Raw genomic sequence first — 21502 nt, 5'->3', positions numbered from 1 at the left:
TAAACATAGTTCATTTATTCAAACGTAGTTCATTTATCCAAACGTAGTTCATTTATCCAAACGTAGTTCATTTATCCAAACATAGTTCATTTATCCAAACGTAGTTCATTTATCCAAACATAGTTCATAAACATAGTTCATTTATTCAAACGTAGTTCATTTATCCAAACGTAGTTCATTTATCCAAACGTAGTTCATTTATTCAAACATAGTTCATTTATCCAAACATAGTTCATTTATCCAAACATAGTTCATTTATCCAAACGTAGTTCATTTATCCAAACGTAGTTCATTTATTCAAACATAGTTCATTTATCCAAACGTAGTTCATTTATCCAAACGTAGTTCATTTATTCAAACATAGTTCATTTATTCAAACACAGTTCATTTATCCAAACGTAGTTCATTTATTCAAACATAGTTCATTTATCCAAACGTAGTTCATTTATCCAAACGTAGTTCATTTATTCAAACATAGTTCATTTATCCAAACATAGTTCATAAACATAGTTCATTTATCCAAACATAGTTCATTTATTCAAACATAGTTCATTTATCCAAACGTAGTTCATAAACATAGTTCATTTATCCAAACATAGTTCATAAACGTAGTTCATTTATCCAAACGTAGTTCATTTATTCAAACATAGTTCATTTATCCAAACGTAGTTCATAAACATAGTTCATTTATCCAAACATAGTTCATAAACGTAGTTCATTTATCCAAACATAGTTCATAAACGTAGTTCATTTATCCAAACGTAGTTCATTTATTCAAACATAGTTCATTTATCCAAACGTAGTTCATAAACATAGTTCATTTATCCAAACGTAGTTCATAAACATAGTTCATTTATCCAAACATAGTTCATAAACGTAGTTCATTTATCCAAACGTAGTTCATTTATTCAAACATAGTTCATTTATCCAAACGTAGTTCATTTATTCAAACATAGTTCATTTATCCAAACATAGTTCATAAACATAGTTCATTTATCCAAACGTAGTTCATTTATCCAAACATAGTTCATAAACATAGTTCATTTATTCAAACGTAGTTCATTTATCCAAACGTAGTTCATTTATCCAAACGTAGTTCATTTATTCAAACATAGTTCATTTATCCAAACATAGTTCATTTATCCAAACATAGTTCATTTATCCAAACGTAGTTCATTTATCCAAACGTAGTTCATTTATTCAAACATAGTTCATTTATCCAAACATAGTTCATTTATCCAAACATAGTTCATTTATTCAAACACAGTTCATTTATCCAAACGTAGTTCATTTATTCAAACATAGTTCATTTATCCAAACGTAGTTCATTTATCCAAACATAGTTCATTTATCCAAACGTAGTTCATTTATCCAAACGTAGTTCATTTATTCAAACATAGTTCATTTATCCAAACGTAGTTCATTTATCCAAACGTAGTTCATTTATCCAAACGTAGTTCATTTATTCAAACGTAGTTCATTTATCCAAACATAGTTCATTTATCCAAACGTAGTTCATTTATCCAAACATAGTTCATTTATCCAAACACAGTTCATTTATCCAAACGTAGTTCATTTATCCAAACGTAGTTCATTTATCCAAACGTAGTTCATTTATTCAAACATAGTTCATTTATTCAAACACAGTTCATTTATCCAAACGTAGTTCATTTATCCAAACGTAGTTCATTTATCCAAACGTAGTTCATTTATCCAAACACAGTTCATTTATTCAAACACAGTTCATTTATTTAAACATAGTTCATTTATTCAAACGTAGTTCATTTATCCAAACGTAGTTCATTTATCCAAACACAGTTCATTTATCCAAACATAGTTCATTTATCCAAACGTAGTTCATTTATTCAAACACAGTTCATTTATTTAAACATAGTTCATTTATCCAAACATAGTTCATTTATCCAAACGTAGTTCATTTATTCAAACATAGTTCATTTATTCAAACATAGTTCATTTATCCAAACATAGTTCATTTATCCAAACATAGTTCATTTATCCAAACGTAGTTCATTTATTCAAACATAGTTCATTTATTCAAACATAGTTCATTTATCCAAACACAGTTCATTTATCCAAACATAGTTCATTTATCCAAACATAGTTCATTTATCCAAACATAGTTCATTTATCCAAACATAGTTCATTTATCCAAACACAGTTCATTTATTCAAACACAGTTCATTTATTCAAACGTAGTTCATTTATCCAAACGTAGTTCATTTATTCAAACATAGTTCATTTATCCAAACGTAGTTCATTTATTCAAACGTAGTTCATTTATTCAAACATAGTTCATTTATTTAAACATAGTTCATTTATTCAAACATAGTTCATTTCTTACATCATTGCTCTTAATTTTTTTATAATGTTATACAAAACAATAATAGAATGCAGAAGAAGAAGACAAATGGTTATAATAATATCTTAGATTGCCCAATTTTTTTGTAATACAGAAAAATAAAATGACAAAAAACAAGCAACCCACATAAAAAAAATAAAAAAAACACACACACACACACACGCACACACACACACACACACACACACACACACACACACACACACACACACACACACACACACACACACACACACACACACACACACACACACACACACACACACACACACCAAAAAATCAGAATGGTTTTAAATGTTTAATCACATCAAAGATTTAGCTTCAAACATTTCAATGACCACGCTTCTTAAAACCTCCAAGACAAAGGTTTAGTTCAGATGTTAAATATTCTTTACCTGGAAGACTCTCAGCAGTCTGAATCTGATGTCTCACTCGACTCATGAAAACGTTTTATTAACACGACCTCCTTACAGCGGTAGTTTACCTTCAGAGAAATGGGGGGAGGTTAAGGACATGATGTAGAAAGTCTGTAGCTATGGTGATGTAGAAAAGAGAGAGCAGCTTAGTACATGCATGAAGATTTGATTTAAACGTCTCCACTCACTCACAGGTGTTTGACCTGCTGCGTTCACAAATCAGACTTCACACAGAAGTTTTTATGAGGGGGGCTTTCAGGAAAAAGTCTGGGTAAAAATTTGGTTTGACAACCGAAGAGTGACTTTACTGAGTGATGAGTCTTTTCACACTCGACTCGCTGAGTGCATCAGAGTTCTGTTTTATCTGCTGCCTCCATCTTTGTTTGTTGTTGTTCTACCAATCAGATGCCATTTCCCTCCAAAAGTGAGGGACCAAAGCAGCCATTAGAGCCGGTCTTACTGATGCAGGCTGACGTGATTTAATTGAGCAATTTGAAAATATTTTGTCCCAAAGCCTAAATCATTCAGAACCCATAAATATGTAAAGTATAGCTTACACTGCTCGTGTTTCTAGAAATTTGGGTTGATAAAAAACGTAAATGTATTTCAGGATGAATACACATGAAGTGAACTGAGTCTGTGTGTGTTTCTGCAGCGCTGAAGATCCACGTGTCGGCGGCGACTCGGGACGTCCTGCTGGAGTTTAACTGCTTCCAGTTGGAGCTGAGAGGAGAGCTCGACGTCAAGGGCAAAGGAAAGATGACCACCTATTGGCTACTGGGGGAGAGCGACAGCCAATGACGTCACCGCGGTCAGGAGGACGATCAGGGACAGATGGAAAGAGAGGAAGAGAGGGAACAGAGAGGAGAGAAGGAGGTAAGGATATATAAGAGGGAGCAATAGAGGGACATTAAGGTGGGACAGGAAGTAGAGAGCGTCTCAGGTCCTGGTCATCCTGCAGCCAACCTGTCAGAGGACTCGTCCCCTCCTGGATTTTGTTTTTCAAGGTTTCAGACTTCACAACACGAGAGGAAAATAAAGACACATTCACCGCAGAAAAAAAGGAATAAACTGCAAAAAAACAAAAACAAAGGAGGGAAGAGACAAAGTAAACAGACACGAACGAGCCGAAGACAAAGCAGACGTTGGTGCGGAGGTATTTGTGTTTTGTCAGATTGATGTTCAGAAACCAGCAGCAGCAGGAAACAGACTGAACTCACAGAGGGCTGAACGCTGTGGGAACGATTCCCCGACTCTGAGGTCGTGCTTCACTGCTGAAACATTCAAAACATGCTGCTGGAGACTTTGTCCTCATGTTTGATGGCGGTGAAGCAGTTAACCAGACGGACGTTTGCTTGAAAGGATCTGGGAAAAAGACGACGTATAGTTATCAACTTGTTGACGCTTTTAAGTGCTGCTTCTTTTTCAACTGTTCTGCACAACACCCCCAACGGGTTCGTGGCGTCCCCATGCTGTTACTTGGTAATCATCGGTGAAGGACAGGACGGGGGGGGAAAGAGCAACTATAGTCAAAGTGTGTTTCCACCAGTGGCCACAGGAGGCAAAAGTGAGCCCCATATCCTGAGGGCTCTTTAAACCTCTTCCTCCACGTTCAGGCTTTGTTTCCATGACAACAGTTTCACCTGAAAACCTTTTGTTGAGTTTTTGCTTTGTTTACACGACAGCGGTGTTACAGGTGACTGAAAATACAAAGTTTTGAAAAAAGCACCGTCTTGGTCATGCAGATCTTCTAAAAACTGAGACTTTTCACACATGTCCATTAGGGTTCCAGTCAATAGCCATGTACGAGTGAGTGGACTACAACAACAATGGCAGACTCATGAGTTCTGCTTGTGAAAATATCATCTGGCATGACTCCCAGCCGACATTTACCAGCGGAAAAGGCTCAAAACCTCGAGTCCGACATTCCTGTAAAGACGTCAGATTTGTTTATTTTAAGACTTCAGAAAATGATCTCTTCAGACGAGCTCTGAGTAGGGGTCAGGTGAGCTCTGAGTAGGGGTCAGGTGAGCTCTGAGTAGGGGTCAGGTGAGCTCTGAGTAGGGGTCAGATGAGCTCTGAGTAGGGGTCAGGTGAGCTCTGAGTAGGGGTCAGGTGAGTTCTGAGTAGGGGTCAGGTGAGCTCTGAGTAGGGGTCAGGTGAGTTCTGAGTAGGGGTCAGGTGAGCTCTGAGTAGGGGTCAGGTGAGTTCTGAGTAGGGGTCAGGTGAGCTCTGAGTAGGGGTCAGGTGAGTTCTGAGTAGGGGTCAGGTGAGCTCTGAGTAGGGGTCAGGTGAGCTCTGAGTAGGGGTCAGGTGAGCTCTGAGTAGGGGTCAGGTGAGTTCTGAGTAGGGGTCAGGTGAGCTTTGAGTAGGGGTCAGGTGAGTTCTGAGTAGGGGTCAGGTGAGCTCTGAGTAGGGGTCAGGTGAGTTCTGAGTAGGGGTCAGGTGAGCTCTGAGTAGGGGTCAGGTGAGCTCTGAGTAGGGGTCAGGTGAGTTCTGAGTAGGGGTCAGGAGAGCTCTGAGTAGGGGTCAGATGAGCTCTGAGTAGGGGTCAGATGAGCTCTGAGTAGGGGTCAGGTGAGCTCTGAGTAGGGGTCAGGTGAGCTCTGTGGAGTTGGTGGTGAACTACATTGTCTTAGGCCTCCAATTCCCCCCCCAAAAAGTGGATGAATTTATTTTGTGACGTCTTAAAGAGGACATATTCTCCCCCTCCTCCACCTTTTCAAACAGTCCTCCTCCACCTTTTCAAACAGTCCTCCTCCACCTTTTCAAACAGTCCCCTCCTCCACCTTTTCAAACAGTTCCCTCCTCCACCTTTTCAAACAGTCCTCCTCCACCTTTTCAAACAGTCCCCTCCTCCACCTTTTCAAACAGTTCCCTCCTCCACCTTTTCAAACAGTCTCCTCCTCCACCTTTTCAAACAGTCCCCTCCTCCACCTTTTCAAACAGTCCCCTCCTCCACCTTTTCAAACAGTTCCCTCCTCCACCTTTTCAAACAGTCTCCTCCTCCACCTTTTCAAACAGTCCCCTCCTCCACCTTTTCAAACAGTTCCCTCCTCCACCTTTTCAAACAGTCCTCCTCCACCTTTTCAAACAGTCCTCCTCCACCTTTTCAAACAGTCTCCTCCTCCACCTTTTCAAACAGTCTCCTCCTCCACCTTTTCAAACAGTCTCCTCCTCCACCTTTTCAAACAGTCTCCTCCTCCACCTTTTCAAACAGTCCTCCTCCACCTTTTCAAACAGTCCTCCTCCACCTTTTCAAACAGTCCTCCTCCACCTTTTCAAACAGTCCCCCTCCTCCACCTTTTCAAACAGTCCTCCTCCACCTTTTCAAACAGTCCTCCTCCACCTTTTCAAACAGTCCCCTCCTCCACCTTTTCAAACAGTTCCCTCCTCCACTTTTTCAAACAGTCCCCTCCTCCACCTTTTCAAACAGTCCTCCTCCACCTTTTCAAACAGTCTCCTCCTCCACCTTTTCAAACAGTCTCCTCCTCCACCTTTTCAAACAGTCCCCTCCTCCACCTTTTCAAACAGTCCCCTCCTCCACCTTTTCAAACAGTCTCCTCCTCCACCTTTTCAAACAGTCCCCTCCTCCACCTTTTCAAACAGTCCCCTCCTCCACCTTTTCAAACAGTCCCCCTCCTCCACCTTTTCAAACAGTCCTCCTCCACCTTTTCAAACAGTCCTCCTCCACCTTTTCAAACAGTCCCCTCCTCCACCTTTTCAAACAGTTCCCTCCTCCACTTTTTCAAACAGTCCCCTCCTCCACCTTTTCAAACAGTCCTCCTCCACCTTTTCAAACAGTCTCCTCCTCCACCTTTTCAAACAGTCTCCTCCTCCACCTTTTCAAACAGTCCCCTCCTCCACCTTTTCAAACAGTCTCCTCCTCCACCTTTTCAAACAGTCCCCTCCTCCACCTTTTCAAACAGTCTCCTCCTCCACCTTTTCAAACAGTCCCCTCCTCCACCTTTTCAAACAGTCCCCCTGTGGTCTAAATGAAACATCTGTGCTGTGCTTTGGTCAAAATATAACATGAATCAAGCACCAGAGGAGGTTTGTGACCCTGTATAAACCAGCTCTCTCAGAACGCTCCGTTTTGGTGTGTGTCTCTTTAAATGTAATGACCCCCCCCCTGAGTTTTCCCCGTAGACATCACTCCTCTGTAGAGAGAATAAAAATGGCCGACCTGCGCAGACGTTTTGCTCTAGTCTGGGGGTGGAGTCCATGGGTGGAGATACCAGGGGAGGGGAGGGGAATTTCTTTTTTTACTAGAATCCCACTGTGACATCACAAGGAGAGCACATTAGAAACAGAGCATTTTTGTCTGTGTTGTAAGACTTATGCAGACCACAAACAAAGGACTGGATGGGTTTATTTCACATGTTGTGGGTCAGTAGAGACTCAGGTTACCAGATAAATGTTCAGACTGTAGAAGAGGATTATTCATAATATGTCCCCTTTAACACACCTCTGACGTTTTATCTTGACATGTTACAGCGAAGAAATCTGACGTTGGACTAGAGGTCTTGAGTTTTTTTTCTTTCATATTATCAAAACATTGACATGAAAACGTTAAAACGATTCTGTTTTTAGTGAATCGTTCTTGTGTAAACGCCTCCTCACACTCCATCTTCCATAACACCCACAGCTGAGTGAGTTTGTTAAATACTGCAGCAAGCTTTAGGACAAACTCCCCTCACTCCCACAGACACAGAAACTTTATGTTTTTTATATCACTCTAATAAAAAGTTGTCCCCATAATTACTGAACCATTAAAATCACTGCATAATATGAGACGCCTACATATCTGGTGTGTCAGCACAGCAGCAGTTTCAGAAGCTAAAAACACGCGTTCAGGGCGAGGCCGGCTGTTGGGGATCAAACCTGTGACGTCCTTGGTATGAGACGGTTTCCTCACCTTCCTGATTTTTCCAGGTGGACTGAAACGACGCGAGCAGAAGAAGAAGGGAGGAATGTGTCGTAAAAGTGAGAAGCCTCAAACTGTCGACGTGTCTTAATGTATGAAAAACCTCTGATATTTTTATATAGTGTGTGATGACACGAGTATTACATGTGGAGAGTTTCATTTCACCGTCACAAATCAACTCAGGGTGGTTTCACATTAGGGACCCCGGTCCGGATCCGAGAACACCAGACCCCGAAGTCTGAACATAAACGTACCGTACTCGGGTACCGTGGCCGAGTCCGCTTGTAGAGGTGGTCTCAGGCATGATTCATGTGTGCTCGAGTACGGTCAGCGATGTGAACGCAACCGTGCAAAATTCAAGAAGTGGACCGCTTTATGATGTAATTGTAAACCGATCCTGTCGCTTCAAAAACCATCTTTCATCCTCTGAGCTGCACGGCAGACGTGGATGTAGGAAGAGGGTCGTTGTTGCCGTCTCAGAAATCACAAAAACATCCACAGTTAGCAGGATGGACTCATCACCGCGAGTGGTTGCCATGGTTACTTCTTTTTTTTCTGCTTTTTGGCGGATTTGCAAACTAACTATGTGCATACTGCCCCCTGCTGTATCGAATGTGTACATACAGAAGTGTACTCGGGTCAGAACAATGTTACTAATGTGACCGCAGAGCAGCGGGGAGGGAGGGGGAGCAATGGTGCCTAATGTGAAAACGCCCTCAGTCCGTCCATCCACAGTGTGCATTCTTTTTGACCATGTTGTGCTGTCAGTTGTTTTGTAAAATCACTCTAAACGTTCTTCTTTGTTGTTTTAACTCGTGTTGCACTTCCCCTCTGGTGCCATTTTGCATCCCTGCATCAGGCTTAGCGTTAGCTGAACGTTAGCTTCAGTTCTGGCGGGGATTCAGAGAATGAGCCGTGTGTTTTCACCGGGGATCAAACCAGCAGTGTTTGTCTGTTTGTACCGACCTGTAGTGGCCTGAATAAAAGTTCTGTGCAGAGCTCTGTGTGTGTCTGTTTTCTGATATGACTGAAATGGAAAAATCTGATGTGTTTTGTTGCTTTTCAGAAAGTCAGAGGATGTTCACCTCGTCAACAGGATTAACATTTCACTCTCTAAAAGGTTTAAAAAGTACACTTTGGACCTTTAAATCCAGAAAGAGAAGTCTTATACACAAGTTTCTCAAATTCTAAATCAAACTAATAAACCTGTAGGTTGACATTGATAATTATCAGTATCAACTTAAAGGTCCAATCAGTGAGCTGTGTAGAGAGTGAGATGATAAAGGTATCTTACTATCTGATCATTAAGGAAACATGCTATGTTGAAGTGCTGGCTTCTCTGACAACAATGCAGCAGCCAGTATGTCCTCCTTCTAACTTTAGATTCTGCTCCTGAATGCTCTGGATTTGTTTGGACCAGAGAAGGTAGGCGGCGGTTTTAAGGCGACCCCCCCACACAGCTGTTTTGGACGCCCCTCGGTTTGTCAGATATGAGAGCAGTTATCAGGTTATCATTGTACCCGACTTAAAAAGCCTCTGCATGTTTCTAATAAGCTCCACGAGCAGAAACGTGCTCAAACTAGGATCAATATTGGAGATGCTTTTGAAAAATGGAGAGAGGTTAGAACACAGAAAGGTTTACAGACCCATGCAGAGCTGGATAAACACTGAAGCTTCAGAGTCCACCACATGGTGACCTGAGTGAGCATCCACTCTAGAGAAGGGGGGGGGGGGGGGGGGGGGACAGCTCTCTCTGTTTAGAATTTAGACTGCAGTACCCATTTTAAACACCAGGTGTCAGAGTTATTCATCACTCCTTTAAAGTTTATTGAAATTAAATTCAGAAAAATAAACAAATAGAAATAACTTTTTGTTTACATCTAAAGGAAGTTCAGTTCAGTACAGTTAACTACAGTAGTGTTAGAAGAAAAAAATAATGAAAAATACAAGACAATGTTCCTTTTAAGTTTATTATTAAAAAAACAATATACAGGTACACAGAGCAGGAATACAAATCCAAATTGCTTTGCAAAGGGAAACGACATAACAGCATCAACAGAAAGAAAAGACAGACACATAGGCAACACAAATTAAGAAAGCTGCAACAGGAATGCAAATGTTTGAATTTCGTTGGGTTTATATGAAAGTCTGAGGAAGAGCATGCTGCCTCCAAACATCACTTATCAATAAATCCTTCAAACGGGAGCTTTTCGTTGTGCCAGTCTTTTTTGATTTTCCTTACTTCCCCATCGGCTGTGTGTGGAGCCATGTTGAAGTGTTTGTATTCGTGTTGTTGCTATTTGTGTTGTGGTGTTTGTGTCTGTCTTCTCATTGTTGGGTGTGTCGTGCCCTTTTGCAAAGCCTTATCACAGATATGTGTTCCTCTGACAGGAAGCAGTGACTTCCAAAAACAAGTTCATCAACGTTTGTTAAGGACAAAAATGATTAAACGAGGCAGATGAATGGAGAATGTTTCTTTAAAAACAAACATTTATGTTACAATATAAAACTTAGCAGTTTTCCTTTTTTAAAAACATGTCGTTCACATTTTAGGGAAGTGTTTGTCAGAGAAAAAATATTTTGGCCGTTAAACTTTATATTTATTAATGCTTTGAATATTAATGTACTCACAATAAAGAATACTTTGATGGCTTCATGAGCCAAGCCAAGTCAGTTCATGTATTTATTTTCTGTTACCATTTAACTCTTTTTTTGTGATTAATTTTTTTTTTAGAAATGAACAAAGAAATAACATCATATATTACAACTGTTTTCCCCTTTATATACATGTATAAAAGTGCATATGTGCAAACATCAGGATCAAACAAACTTCTTTTCTGAAGAAAGAACCAAACTGACTTGAGGGAAATTGTCTCTTTAGTGAGGAGGAAATGTCTTTGATGGTTCGCCTTTCATCTTCTGTTACAACCTTTCAGAATAATAATTTTAACCACAGCTTTATTTAAATGAAATAACACATTTTTATACATCTCGTAAATTAACGACTTTATTCTCGATAATTTACAATTTTAATATTGTAATATTTATTATTATGTTTTCTTTAACCTGACCTTAATATTCTGTTGTATAAACTGGTTCCAGATGTTCTTTAACATTTTTGACAGAAAGCTGTTTAATCCTTTTTGCTTCCTTAATCCTTTCTTTTGTATGGATAAAAACATTTTGGCAAAGTTCGGTTGTTTGCAGATGATGTGCTGTTATACATTTAATACTAAATATGTGATTAACGTTAATGCTAGAAAATAGAAAACATTACATCAACAGTATTAAAAAATGTGACTGATCAGTTACCCTGCAGAAAGTCCTCTGAATAACAGATTACTTGAAATGGCGTCATCTGTTATAAGACCAATGGTTTAGTTAATCTGTAAACTGGATTAATAGATTAAAATATTTCCCTTATCTGAACAACATATGCAGTAAATGGCCGATATTGTGACACACCTTATTATTTATAATAGCACTACTACCACCTGATGTCCTTGATGCCCAGCCACCACCATCGGACTGTGTCGTCCCCACGACCACCGCCGTCCTCATTCATGCACGGCCTGCTCCGACCTCCACTTCAGCGGCGAGGAAGTGTGGACAACAGGAACGAGAGGAATACAAAGGCGAAATCCTTCCTGCATCAAGGCTCAGCAAGGTTTTCTTTATAATTTGAGTTGAAATGCTGTCCACTGGGGTGCCGGTCTAGTGGCCCCATGTTCATTTTTTGTTTTGTTTATTATCTTAAATTAGTTTGTATTGTGTTTGTTTATCTTTGTTTTCTGTAAAGTATATTGAGTTTACATGTGTGTGAAATGTGCTATACAAATAAAATGTAATTTGATTTAATATACAGAGGCCGTAGTCCTTCAAGCAGGCGGCCAGGGTTCAAATCCGACCTGTGGCTCCTTTCCCGCATGTCACTCCACACTCTCTCTCCAGTCCTATCTCTACATAAAGGCTAAAAAAGCAGCCACAAAAAAAATGCTGTGCACTGTCCTTTCCAAGCCTCTTGTATATTACACTCCCTCTGTTTGTGTCCGTAATCCCTCCAGCGTGTTCTGGGTCTGCAACCGGGGTCTCCTCCTAGTTGGGCATGCCTGGACCACTCGTGAACAAGACCCAGAGATACTTGAACTCCTTCACCTAGGGAAAAGACTCACTCCCCACCCGGAGAGAGCGATCCACTGTTTTCCAGCAGATTATAAACAATGACAAGAAAAAATACTTAACCTTTCAAAATGCAAAAAAAAGATGGACTTGTCATTCTTTGCTTTCTTGTGTAAATTCCTCAATCAGTCTTTTCATTGGTTGGTTATTTCACCTGGCACAGCCTCACAGACGAGTCCTTTCCCCACACTCTAAAGATTGGGTAGAGAGGCTTTTTGAATTCTGTGGAGAAGGTGTGCAGGTGTGTCAGCGACCTTTTAGAAGAAACTCTGTAGAAGGACAGCATGCCTGCCTTCCAGTCCAGATAAACAGCCAGTCCACGACAACCGGCCAAAGGAACACCAACGACGATACTCTCGAAGTTATGGTAAGCGCGGTAGCCTTTACTAGAGCAGTGCAGACTCCAGGAATGTTTGTTGTACCCCATCAGACAGTTGTTGTCCTGCCCTTTGTGTTTCATGTTCTTGTAGGCCACTCCGATGCCAACCCATTTTCCTTCCCACTCCACCTCCCAGTAACAACGGTTCCTAAGGCCCTCCTTGCACAGGACTTGGGGCCAGTAGTCAAACCGGTCAGAGTGATATGGATATGGCTGCTCCTTACTGGCTTGGCTAACTTTACGGTCTTCAGAGAGGACCAGACTTTTATGAGCAGTATTAAGATCGATCGTAAGCTCACATACATCTGGTAAAAAGAAGAAATAAAGGAGTAAGAAATGTATAAAGGCAACCACAGAGTACACTAGCTTCTGATTGATGGTAGGCAGGGTCCGAAATTAACACCCACCAAGTGCCAAATGCGGGTCGATTTTCAGTTTGGCGAGTACTTTTCAGAGGGCTATCCGCCACAGGGCGGGTAAATGTTTTATCAAAAAGTCATAAAAAACTATGCTATGAGTATTCAGCACGTTTGATGTAGCCTAGCTACTTTTCCCTGCTCCTCTCTCTGCTGTCATGTCTGCGAGCATCATGGGGCACGCTGAGACACACACACACATACAACGGAACGTGTATGCGCAAACGTGCGCACACACACACACACACCCACACCCACATCAACACATAGGTCTGTTCTAAATATTCTCTAGCTTTCGCCCAAAAAACACAACTTACATTTTCTCAGTCCTGGTTTAAACCAGTGCTCTGCTCTGTGATCCACTCTGTGGAGAAGAAAAACATAGTGTAAGCCTGGGTTATGTTACAGTCACACCAAAACGTGTTAAAAATATTAGGATTATTCTTCACCTGAGTTTGTTTAATTCACATCGTCCCTCCTCAAGAGCGTCACAAATGTGCCTCACTCCTGATTCTCCGAGGTGATTGTAGCTCAGGTCCAGCTCGCTCCAGTTGGATGGGTTGGACTTCACTGCTGAGGCCAAGAAACTGCATCCTTTTTCCGTGATGTTACAGAATGACAACCTGTGACACAAGGAAAGAACTCACTCTTAAGTGGAACTCTTCATAACTATTGAAACACACTTTAACTGTTTTGTTCAAGGGGTACCTGAAGGTTTCAAGTTTACAGCCAACATTTCCCAGTCCTTTAGAGAGCAGCTTTACTCCTGAGTCTTCAATGTTGTTGTCACTCAGGTCCAGCTCTCTCAGATCTGAAGTGGGACGGCCCAGGACTAAAGCCAACTCTTTGCAGCATGACTTTGTCAGATCACATCGGTTTAGCCTGAAGTGACAGAGAATGGGAAAGAACAAAGAGCATTTAGATTTTGGTTTATAGTTTGAGTTCAATTGCGTTATTGAGCAGGAAATAGCAGAGAAACTGTAAACAATTATTACAAGCTACGCAAAAAAAAAAAAAAAAAAACATGCCACAGCTTCCATGGGTCATATTGTCATCAAACAAATCGATTTAGAGATTGCTTAAAGGCTAAATCTAACAGCTCAAGAATGGATAAAATTCTAAACTGCAACATTTTCTTGCCTGAAGAAGCCAAAGGAACCATATCATCTGCAAAGAGCAGAGATGAAGTTCTGAGGCCCAAGTTCCAAACACATCTCCCCCATACAGAGACTGGATGGCTCGCAGTAACGGCCCAGATACCCCATTAGTTCTTCAGTACCCCCACATGACCCCCCAAGTGACACAATCATAGGCCTTCTACAGGTCCACAAAAAACATATAGACTGGATGAGCATACACCCATACTCCCCCAAGAAGCCATGCAACTGTAAAGAACGGGTCCACTGTCCAACAGCCAAGATGAAATCAACATATTTCTTCCTGTATCTGAGGTCGAAAATGGTCTGCAGCCTCCTTTCAAGCACCCTAGAATAAACTTCCTCAGGAGGCTGAGGGGTGTGATACCCTGGCAGGTCTGCCTGCACTATCCCAGACCTCCATGTGACACTAAAGAGGCATTTCAGCCAAGTCAGCAGTGACTCACCTCAGTGTCTTCAGTCTGCAGTTTGGGCTCTGGAGTCCTGTGCAGAGACGCTTGATTCCTAAGTCTTGTAATTTGTTGTCACTTAAATTCAAATGATTAAGTTCATTTGAGCTTGAGCTTAGAATGGAGGCCAGATCCTGGCAGCAGTCTGCAGTAAGATTACAATCATTCAACCTAACAAACAAAAAGACAAAGTTTAAACATCTTTGATATACTGGCTCAACATATCTGGTCATTGAAAATGAATAAGAAAGAAAACATGCAAGACACTTGCTTTGCTGATCTGCATGCTTTGATGGCTGGAAGGAGCTTCTTAAGACCCTCTTGTTTTCTGGAGTATTTCTTCAGGGTGATCTCTTCTGGCTTCTCCGGTGAGGTCAGCAACAGAAAGACCAGAGCTGCCCACTGAGCTGCAGGCCACTTGTTTGTGTCCATGTCTCGGTCTGAATCCAGGTGGTTCTGGATCTCCTCCACCAGAGAGTGGTCGTTTAGCTCATTCAGACAGTGCAAGAGATTGATGTACCTCTCTGGTTCAGAGAGATTTATTTTCTCCTTGATGTACTTGATGGTTTCCTCATGACTTTTGGGGTCCAAGGGTTCTACCTGAATCTTCAGGTCTTTGAGCAGAATATGATTGGACTCCAAGGAGAGTCCAAGGAGGAAACGCAGGAAGAGATCCAGGTGGCCTTTGTCACTCTCTAAGGCTTTGTTCACTGCAGCTTTGTGCAATTCAGATATCGGTTTGATTTTGATCTGGTTTTTGTCCATAAGGTTTACACTGTTGACTGTGTACATGACATGGACGTACAGAGCAGCGAGAAACTCTTGGACAGACAGGTGCACAAAACAGAACACTTTAGTCTGCATACAGGACTCTTCCCGGAAGACTTGAGTGCACACTCCGGAGTAGACACTTGCTTCATCAACATCAATACCACAACCTCTAAGATCTTCCTCGTAGAAGATCAGGTTTCCTTTCTCCAGCTGGTCAAAGGCTAACTTTCCAAGTGACATTACCATCTTGTTATTCCCTTGAGGGTCCAGCTTTTGCTCTTTGTGGTACTTGACATAAATCTGTGCAGTTTGATGGGCCAGAAAGTGGATGTACATTTGAGTCAAGGTCTTTGGCATTTTTCCTCCTCCTACTTGTGCACAAATTTCCCCTAGGACAATAGAGGAAATCCAGCAAAACACTGGCACATGGCACATGATGTACAGACTTCTTGTTGACTTAATGTTTGCGATAACTCTTTTGGCCAAGTTTTCATCGTCAATTTTCTTGAGGAAGTAGTCCTCCTTCTGATGTCTGTTGAAACCTCGTATCTCAGTCAAGCGGTCGACATACCGTCCAGGGATGCAGCTCGCTGCAGCAGGACGGGTAGTTATCCACAGATAAGCTTGTGGAAGCAGGTGACCTGCAATAAGGTTTGTCAGCAACACCTGAACTGAGGCCGACTGTGATGAATCACAACAGTTCTCAGATTTATTGAAATCCAGAGGGAGTCTGCACTCATCAAGACCATCCAGTACAATCAGAACTTTGCACTTAGTCAGGTCTGTGATTCCAGATTCTTTCAGGCCTGGAGAGAAGTCATACAGGAGCTCCATCAAACTTCTTGTTTTATTTTTCAACAAATTCAGCTCCCTAAAAGGAAGTGAAAACAAGAGTTGGATGTCTTGATTGGCCTTCTCTGTTGACCAGTCCAACATGAACTTCTGTGTCAACACAGTTTTGCCGATGCCTGCTATCCCCTTGGTGAGCACAGTTCTGATTGGTTTGGCCGGTTGGTTTGGTAAGGGCTTGAAGACGTTCTCACACCTGATCTTTATTTCAAAAGATTTCCGTTTGTTGAATGCTGCTTCAATTTGTCTGACTTCATGTTCGCGGTTGACATCTACACTGTCTCCTTCTATCAGATAGATCTCTGTATAAATCTTTTGAAGAGGCACCGGCCACTTCTGCGTATTTTCCAGTAGGCACTCATTTTTCTTCTTCAGGTCAGGTTTAAGTATCTTTTGGTACATTGCAGTTACCCCATAATGACCTAACAACAGGAAATAAGAAAAATCAAAGACAGAAGAATTATCCCATCTGCTATTCATTCTTATTTTCTTGTAGTTGAAAATTGTTTATATTCATGGGTGTCACCAATTAAACTGTTAGAGTTTAGTTATTCATTGACTAAATGATTAGGCTATGCTAAAAGTCTTTACCGCTGAATTAGCTAAGTCTGAACATTGTCTCAGAAGTTTGTTTTGCTTATTGTGACATTTCACAACAAGCATTGATTAAAAATATGTTGAAATAGTTCAAATAGAAGTTTAAAGCTGTCTCAAATTAGTGGGACACAATGTAATAAAGTTATGGAACAGTTACAGACAGATCTCTAACCCAATCATGAAACAGGAAGCTAACACGCAGGCTCTTACTTTGCTCGAGTGTGTGGGCATATTCATCCTGCTTCATGGTCCTCAGAACATGCAGGGCAATCTTCATAGCAGCTTCCTTAGTTTCATCATCAATCTCATGCTGTTGATCATATTCGTCCTCTTGCTTCTCCTTAAACAATTCTTCATGTGTTCTCAGAGCTTGCTTTAAGAAGTCTATGCTCTTAGATTCAAAGACCTGTTCGAGCACACAGTTTCTGAAAAGTGGAGCAGGTAAAAGACGGAGAGGATGGATTTTTTTCATCATTGGGGGGTTTGTTAACAGAGTAGAGACACATATTAGTGTTAGAGAAAGTGGATTTTAGATAATATGTGACCTTTAAGAATGTGTAAATCTTAAGATTATTATTGTTATAATGTTATTTATAGAGTCATGATATTTAACATTTGTCTATGGATTTTAAAATTATATAATTTGCCATTATACTGTTCATTATATCTCTTTGTATGCTGATGATAGTCAGATATTTTACTGAGGAGAGGTAAACTACATTAAACCTCAGAGTGTTCAGATGTTCATGTCAGTTCTGGGAAATGTTCCAAATTTTAATACTAAAACGTTAAGTAAATACAATGACGGTCATGCTGTTGTCCTGGAGGTCGGTACCTATTTTAAACACTAGGTGTCACAGTTACATATCAATCCTTTAAGTATAGACTCATTTATATATACTTACTTTTTTATGAAGGGTTCATCACTGAATTCTGGCGGATAATCTTTGGAGTGGTGACTCTTCTCAGAAACAAAACTGGCGGTAGAAGATGTTGATTCTCCCGGAGGTTTCCTCATCTTCCTGATTTTAGGAACTCTAAGAGAATAATGATCATGTAGAGATGTTCAAGCAGCACTGAAAGCATCCACGATCTGATTCATGAGGAATATTCATCCAAACAGGTTCTATAAACTGATATTTTACGCTGATTATTTTATTGTGCATTGCATTATGTTATTATCATAAAGTGTAGACTGGGAAAATCGTCTAGTGTGTAGCTGTTGCTTTAGAGACACTTTTCTATTCTTCCAAAAGGTTTCATGAAAGGTGACTCAATATAACTTTGACTATTAATAAAGTTTTTGTTGACTTACTTTGGCTGGACGGGTTGATTGCTGAATTCTGGAGGATAATCTTTGGAGTGATCCGTCCTCCGAGACACAAAGCTGTATGTTGATAACTCCTCAGATGTCCTGACAATTATTATAAAGGATTTAAGTTTAATGTTTTCAGACATTAAGAATAATTCATCAACAGCCTCCTCTTTCTTTATGACACACATCATCTTGAGAATTTAAGACTGATCATTGTACCTCTTTCTTTTTCTTGGTGGTTTGAATTCTGGAGGATAATCTTTGGAGTGTCGACTTGTCACAGAAACAGAACTGGGTGCTGAAGATCCACACTCACTCATCTTTATATCGTTGGTGATTCTAAAATGAATGTCAGTGACATTAATGCACAAAAAGGAAATATATCACACAGCCAGCAGGTGTCACTGTTAGCCAATCCGGTGTGGTGAGCACTTCAAGCCTAAGAAATGTTCTAATCTGTTGATTACATATTCTCCTCTTCTTCAATGTAAATAAGACTCAGAGCTCCTCAAAACATGTGTGTGAAGTTTCTTTTTTTAAACCACTCTGATCCTGTATTTGATCATGTCTATAAACCCCTCTATTTCAGCCCTGCTCAGAACAGGCTGTTTCTGTGTCTGTACCTTTAAATATGTAAATGAGCTGTGTCTGACCACGCCCACTCTCTGGAAGGGTTTGGGTGTACTCGGTGCTTTCTCGCTCCATGTCCTATTGTTTAAGGTGAGAAGGCAGACTCAACAAACACCTAGCTGTGGGAGTGTCACCCACCTGGGGGAGGGGCTACTGCCCTTTGTGATGTCATGAAGGGAAAATCTCCAAACGGCCTGTTTGAGCACACATTTTCTGAAAAGTGGAGCAGGTAAAAGACGGAGAGGATGGATTTTTTTCATCATTGGGGGGTTTGTTAACAGAGTAGAGACACATATTAGTGTTAGAGAAAGTGGATTTTAGATAATATGTGACCTTTAAGAATGTGTAAATCTTAAGATTATTATTGTTATAATGTTATTTATAGAGTCATGATATTTAACATTTGTCTATGGATTTTAAAATTATATAATTTGCCATTATACTGTTCATTATATCTCTTTGTATGCTGATGATAGTCAGATATTTTACTGAGGAGAGGTAAACTACATTAAACCTCAGAGTGTTCAGATGTTCATGTCAGTTCTGGGAAATGTTCCAAATTTTAATACTAAAACGTTAAGTAAATACAATGACGGTCATGCTGTTGTCCTGGAGGTCGGTACCTATTTTAAACACTAGGTGTCACAGTTACATATCAATCCTTTAAGTATAGACTCATTTATATATACTTACTTTTTTATGAAGGGTTCATCACTGAATTCTGGCGGATAATCTTTGGAGTGGTGACTCTTCTCAGAAACAAAACTGGCGGTAGAAGATGTTGATTCTCCCGGAGGTTTCCTCATCTTCCTGATTTTAGGAACTCTAAGAGAATAATGATCATGTAGAGATGTTCAAGCAGCACTGAAAGCATCCACGATCTGATTCATGAGGAATATTCATCCAAACAGGTTCTATAAACTGATATTTTACGCTGATTATTTTATTGTGCATTGCATTATGTTATTATCATAAAGTGTAGACTGGGAAAATCGTCTAGTGTGTAGCTGTTGCTTTAGAGACACTTTTCTATTCTTCCAAAAGGTTTCATGAAAGGTGACTCAATATAACTTTGACTATTAATAAAGTTTTCGTTGACTTACTTTGGCTGGACGGGTTGATTGCTGAATTCTGGAGGATAATCTTTGGAGTGATCCGTCCTCTGAGACACAAAGCTGGATGTTGATAACTCCTCAGATGTCCTGACAATTATTATAAAGGATTTAAGTTTAATGTTTTCAGACATTAAGAATAATTCATCAACAGCCTCCTCTTTCTTTATGACACACATCATCTTGAGAATTTAAGACTGATCATTGTACCTCTTTCTTTTTCTTGGTGGTTTGAATTCTGGAGGATAATCTTTGGAGTGTCGACTTGTCACAGAAACAGAACTGGGTGCTGAAGATCCACACTCACTCATCTTTATATCGTTGGTGATTCTAAAATGAATGTCAGTGACATTAATGCACAAAAAGGAAATATATCACACAGCCAGCAGGTGTCACTGTTAGCCAATCCGGTGTGGTGAGCACTTCAAGCCTAAGAAATGTTCTAATCTGTTGATTACATATTCTCCTCTTCTTCAGTGTAAATAAGGCTCAGAGCTCCTCAAAACGTGTGTGTGAAGTTTCTTTTTTTAAACCACTCTGATCCTGTATTTGATCATGTCTATAAACCCCTCTATTTCAGCCCTGCTCAGAACAGGCTGTTTCTGTGTCTGTACCTTTAAATATGTAAATGAGCTGTGTCTGACCACGCCCCCTCTCTGGAAGGGCTTGGGTGTACTCGGTGCTTTCTCGCTCCATGTCCTATTGTTTAAGGTGAGAAGGCAGACTCAACAAACACCTAGCTGTGGGAGTGTCACCCACCTGGGGGAGGGGCTACTGCCCTTTGTGATGTCATGAAGGGAAAATCTCCAAACGGCCTGTTTGAGCACACATTTTCTGAAAAGTGGAGCAGGCAAAAGACGGAGAGGATGGACTTTTCTTATCATTGGGGGGTTTATAGACAGACTAGAGACACTTGTTAGAGTTAGAGGAAAATGGGGAAGAGGATTTTGTATAATATGTGACCTTTAAAACCTGAAGACTCTCGATTCACCATAATAAATGAAAAAACGCAGCAGTTTGTAAAAACCAGAACTAGCTGTTCTTGAACATTTCTGCATGTAAACGGCCTCAATGATTTATTTATTATCTATCTGTCAGCGATTTCCTTTAAATAGATTCATTTCTGTTTCGATGTAACTGAGAGCTTTATTAAAATACTGATTTTCAACATCAGTCAGTATTCATGAATTTAATCAAGAGTAATACAAACTACTGAAGCAACAAGCTGAGAATGCAATATTGTTCAGCAATATGAGAAGAAAAAGTGAACACTGGACTTACAGTAATGAGACAGAAACGGGAGAAGAGGACGAGGGTGATGCTCTACGTCTGCTGTAGGGGTAACAAGAATCTCCTGCAGAGTGTCGACAAACAGCAGAAAGTTATTGTTTGTTTTTCATCATTACTCCATCTTTTCTTTAATCTTCCTCTGAACCTGATGATCCTACCTGTTGTTCTTTCACCTTGTCCGGCTCGATGGGTTTGGCCTTTTCTTTTCTCTGTGCAAACACAAACATAAATACCTGAGACGAACACCTTTACCAACATCTGAATCTGCTCGCCAAAGAACCCCGTCCAAACAGTCAGAGACAATCATCCTGCTCGACTGGAAATCATACACCGCGCCCTGCTTTCAAAACCACTGCTGTTGTAGTCAAGACCACACTAACCGAGACCCAAGACCAGAGTGCTCCGAGACCAAGACATACCCGAGACCAGAGTGCTCCAAGACCAAGACCAAGACCAAGACATTTAGGGATCGAGACCGAGACATTTAGGGGTCGACACATTTAGGGATCGACACCAAGACATTTTGGGATTGAGACAAAGACCAAGATATTTAGGGATTGAGACCTAGACATTTAGGGATCGAGACCGAAACCAAGATATTTAGGGATTGAGACAAAGACCAAGACATTTAGGGA

At 40.5% G+C, this 21502-nt stretch overlaps 2 protein-coding genes across 2 annotated transcripts in view; one reads left to right on the top strand and one right to left on the bottom strand.

Annotated features, from left to right (window-relative positions):
• LOC110003331 (atrial natriuretic peptide receptor 1-like) overlaps window positions 1–8721 on the top strand; it is a 93021-nt gene extending 84300 nt beyond the window's left edge. The window contains exon 13 of the mRNA XM_065957956.1: window positions 3452–8721. Coding sequence (XP_065814028.1) covers window positions 3452–3597 — 146 coding nt within the window. The 3' untranslated portion in view covers window positions 3598–8721. The remainder of the gene's footprint in view (window positions 1–3451) is intronic.
• Window positions 8722–9677: 956 nt separating this feature from the next.
• Window positions 9678–18174, bottom strand: LOC110001702 (NLR family CARD domain-containing protein 3). Its single transcript, XM_065957566.1, has 10 exons — window positions 18055–18174; window positions 17836–17934; window positions 17426–17557; window positions 16731–16945; window positions 14575–16345; window positions 14301–14474; window positions 13406–13579; window positions 13147–13320; window positions 13015–13061; window positions 9678–12586 (listed from the first exon to the last, which is right to left on the bottom strand). Exons 1-10 carry the CDS (start codon window positions 18153–18155, stop codon window positions 12048–12050), a joined length of 3426 nt encoding a protein of 1141 aa, XP_065813638.1. The 5' UTR covers window positions 18156–18174; the 3' UTR covers window positions 9678–12047.
• Between the last annotated feature and the right edge of the window lie 3328 nt (window positions 18175–21502).

Source organism: Labrus bergylta, chromosome 8, assembly GCF_963930695.1.
Source record: "Labrus bergylta chromosome 8, fLabBer1.1, whole genome shotgun sequence".
Classification (NCBI taxonomy): domain Eukaryota; kingdom Metazoa; phylum Chordata; class Actinopteri; order Labriformes; family Labridae; genus Labrus; species Labrus bergylta.
This window is presented reverse-complemented; position numbering and strand designations above follow the sequence as displayed.

What these genes read in the sequence shown, in the direction of transcription:
- LOC110001702 (XM_065957566.1), bottom strand. Translation starts at nt 18,155, where the DNA reads ATGAGTGAGTGTGGATCTTCAGCACCCAGTTCTGTTTCTGTGACAAGT. An exon ending in GATGAACCCTTCATAAAAAA is followed by an intron (nt 16,946 to 17,425) that starts GTAAGTATATAT and finishes TCCACTTTTCAG; the next exon opens with AAACTGTGTGCTCGAACAGG. An exon ending in TAAACCAGGACTGAGAAAAT is followed by an intron (nt 12,587 to 13,014) that starts GTAAGTTGTGTT and finishes TCTTTTTACCAG; the next exon opens with ATGTATGTGAGCTTACGATC.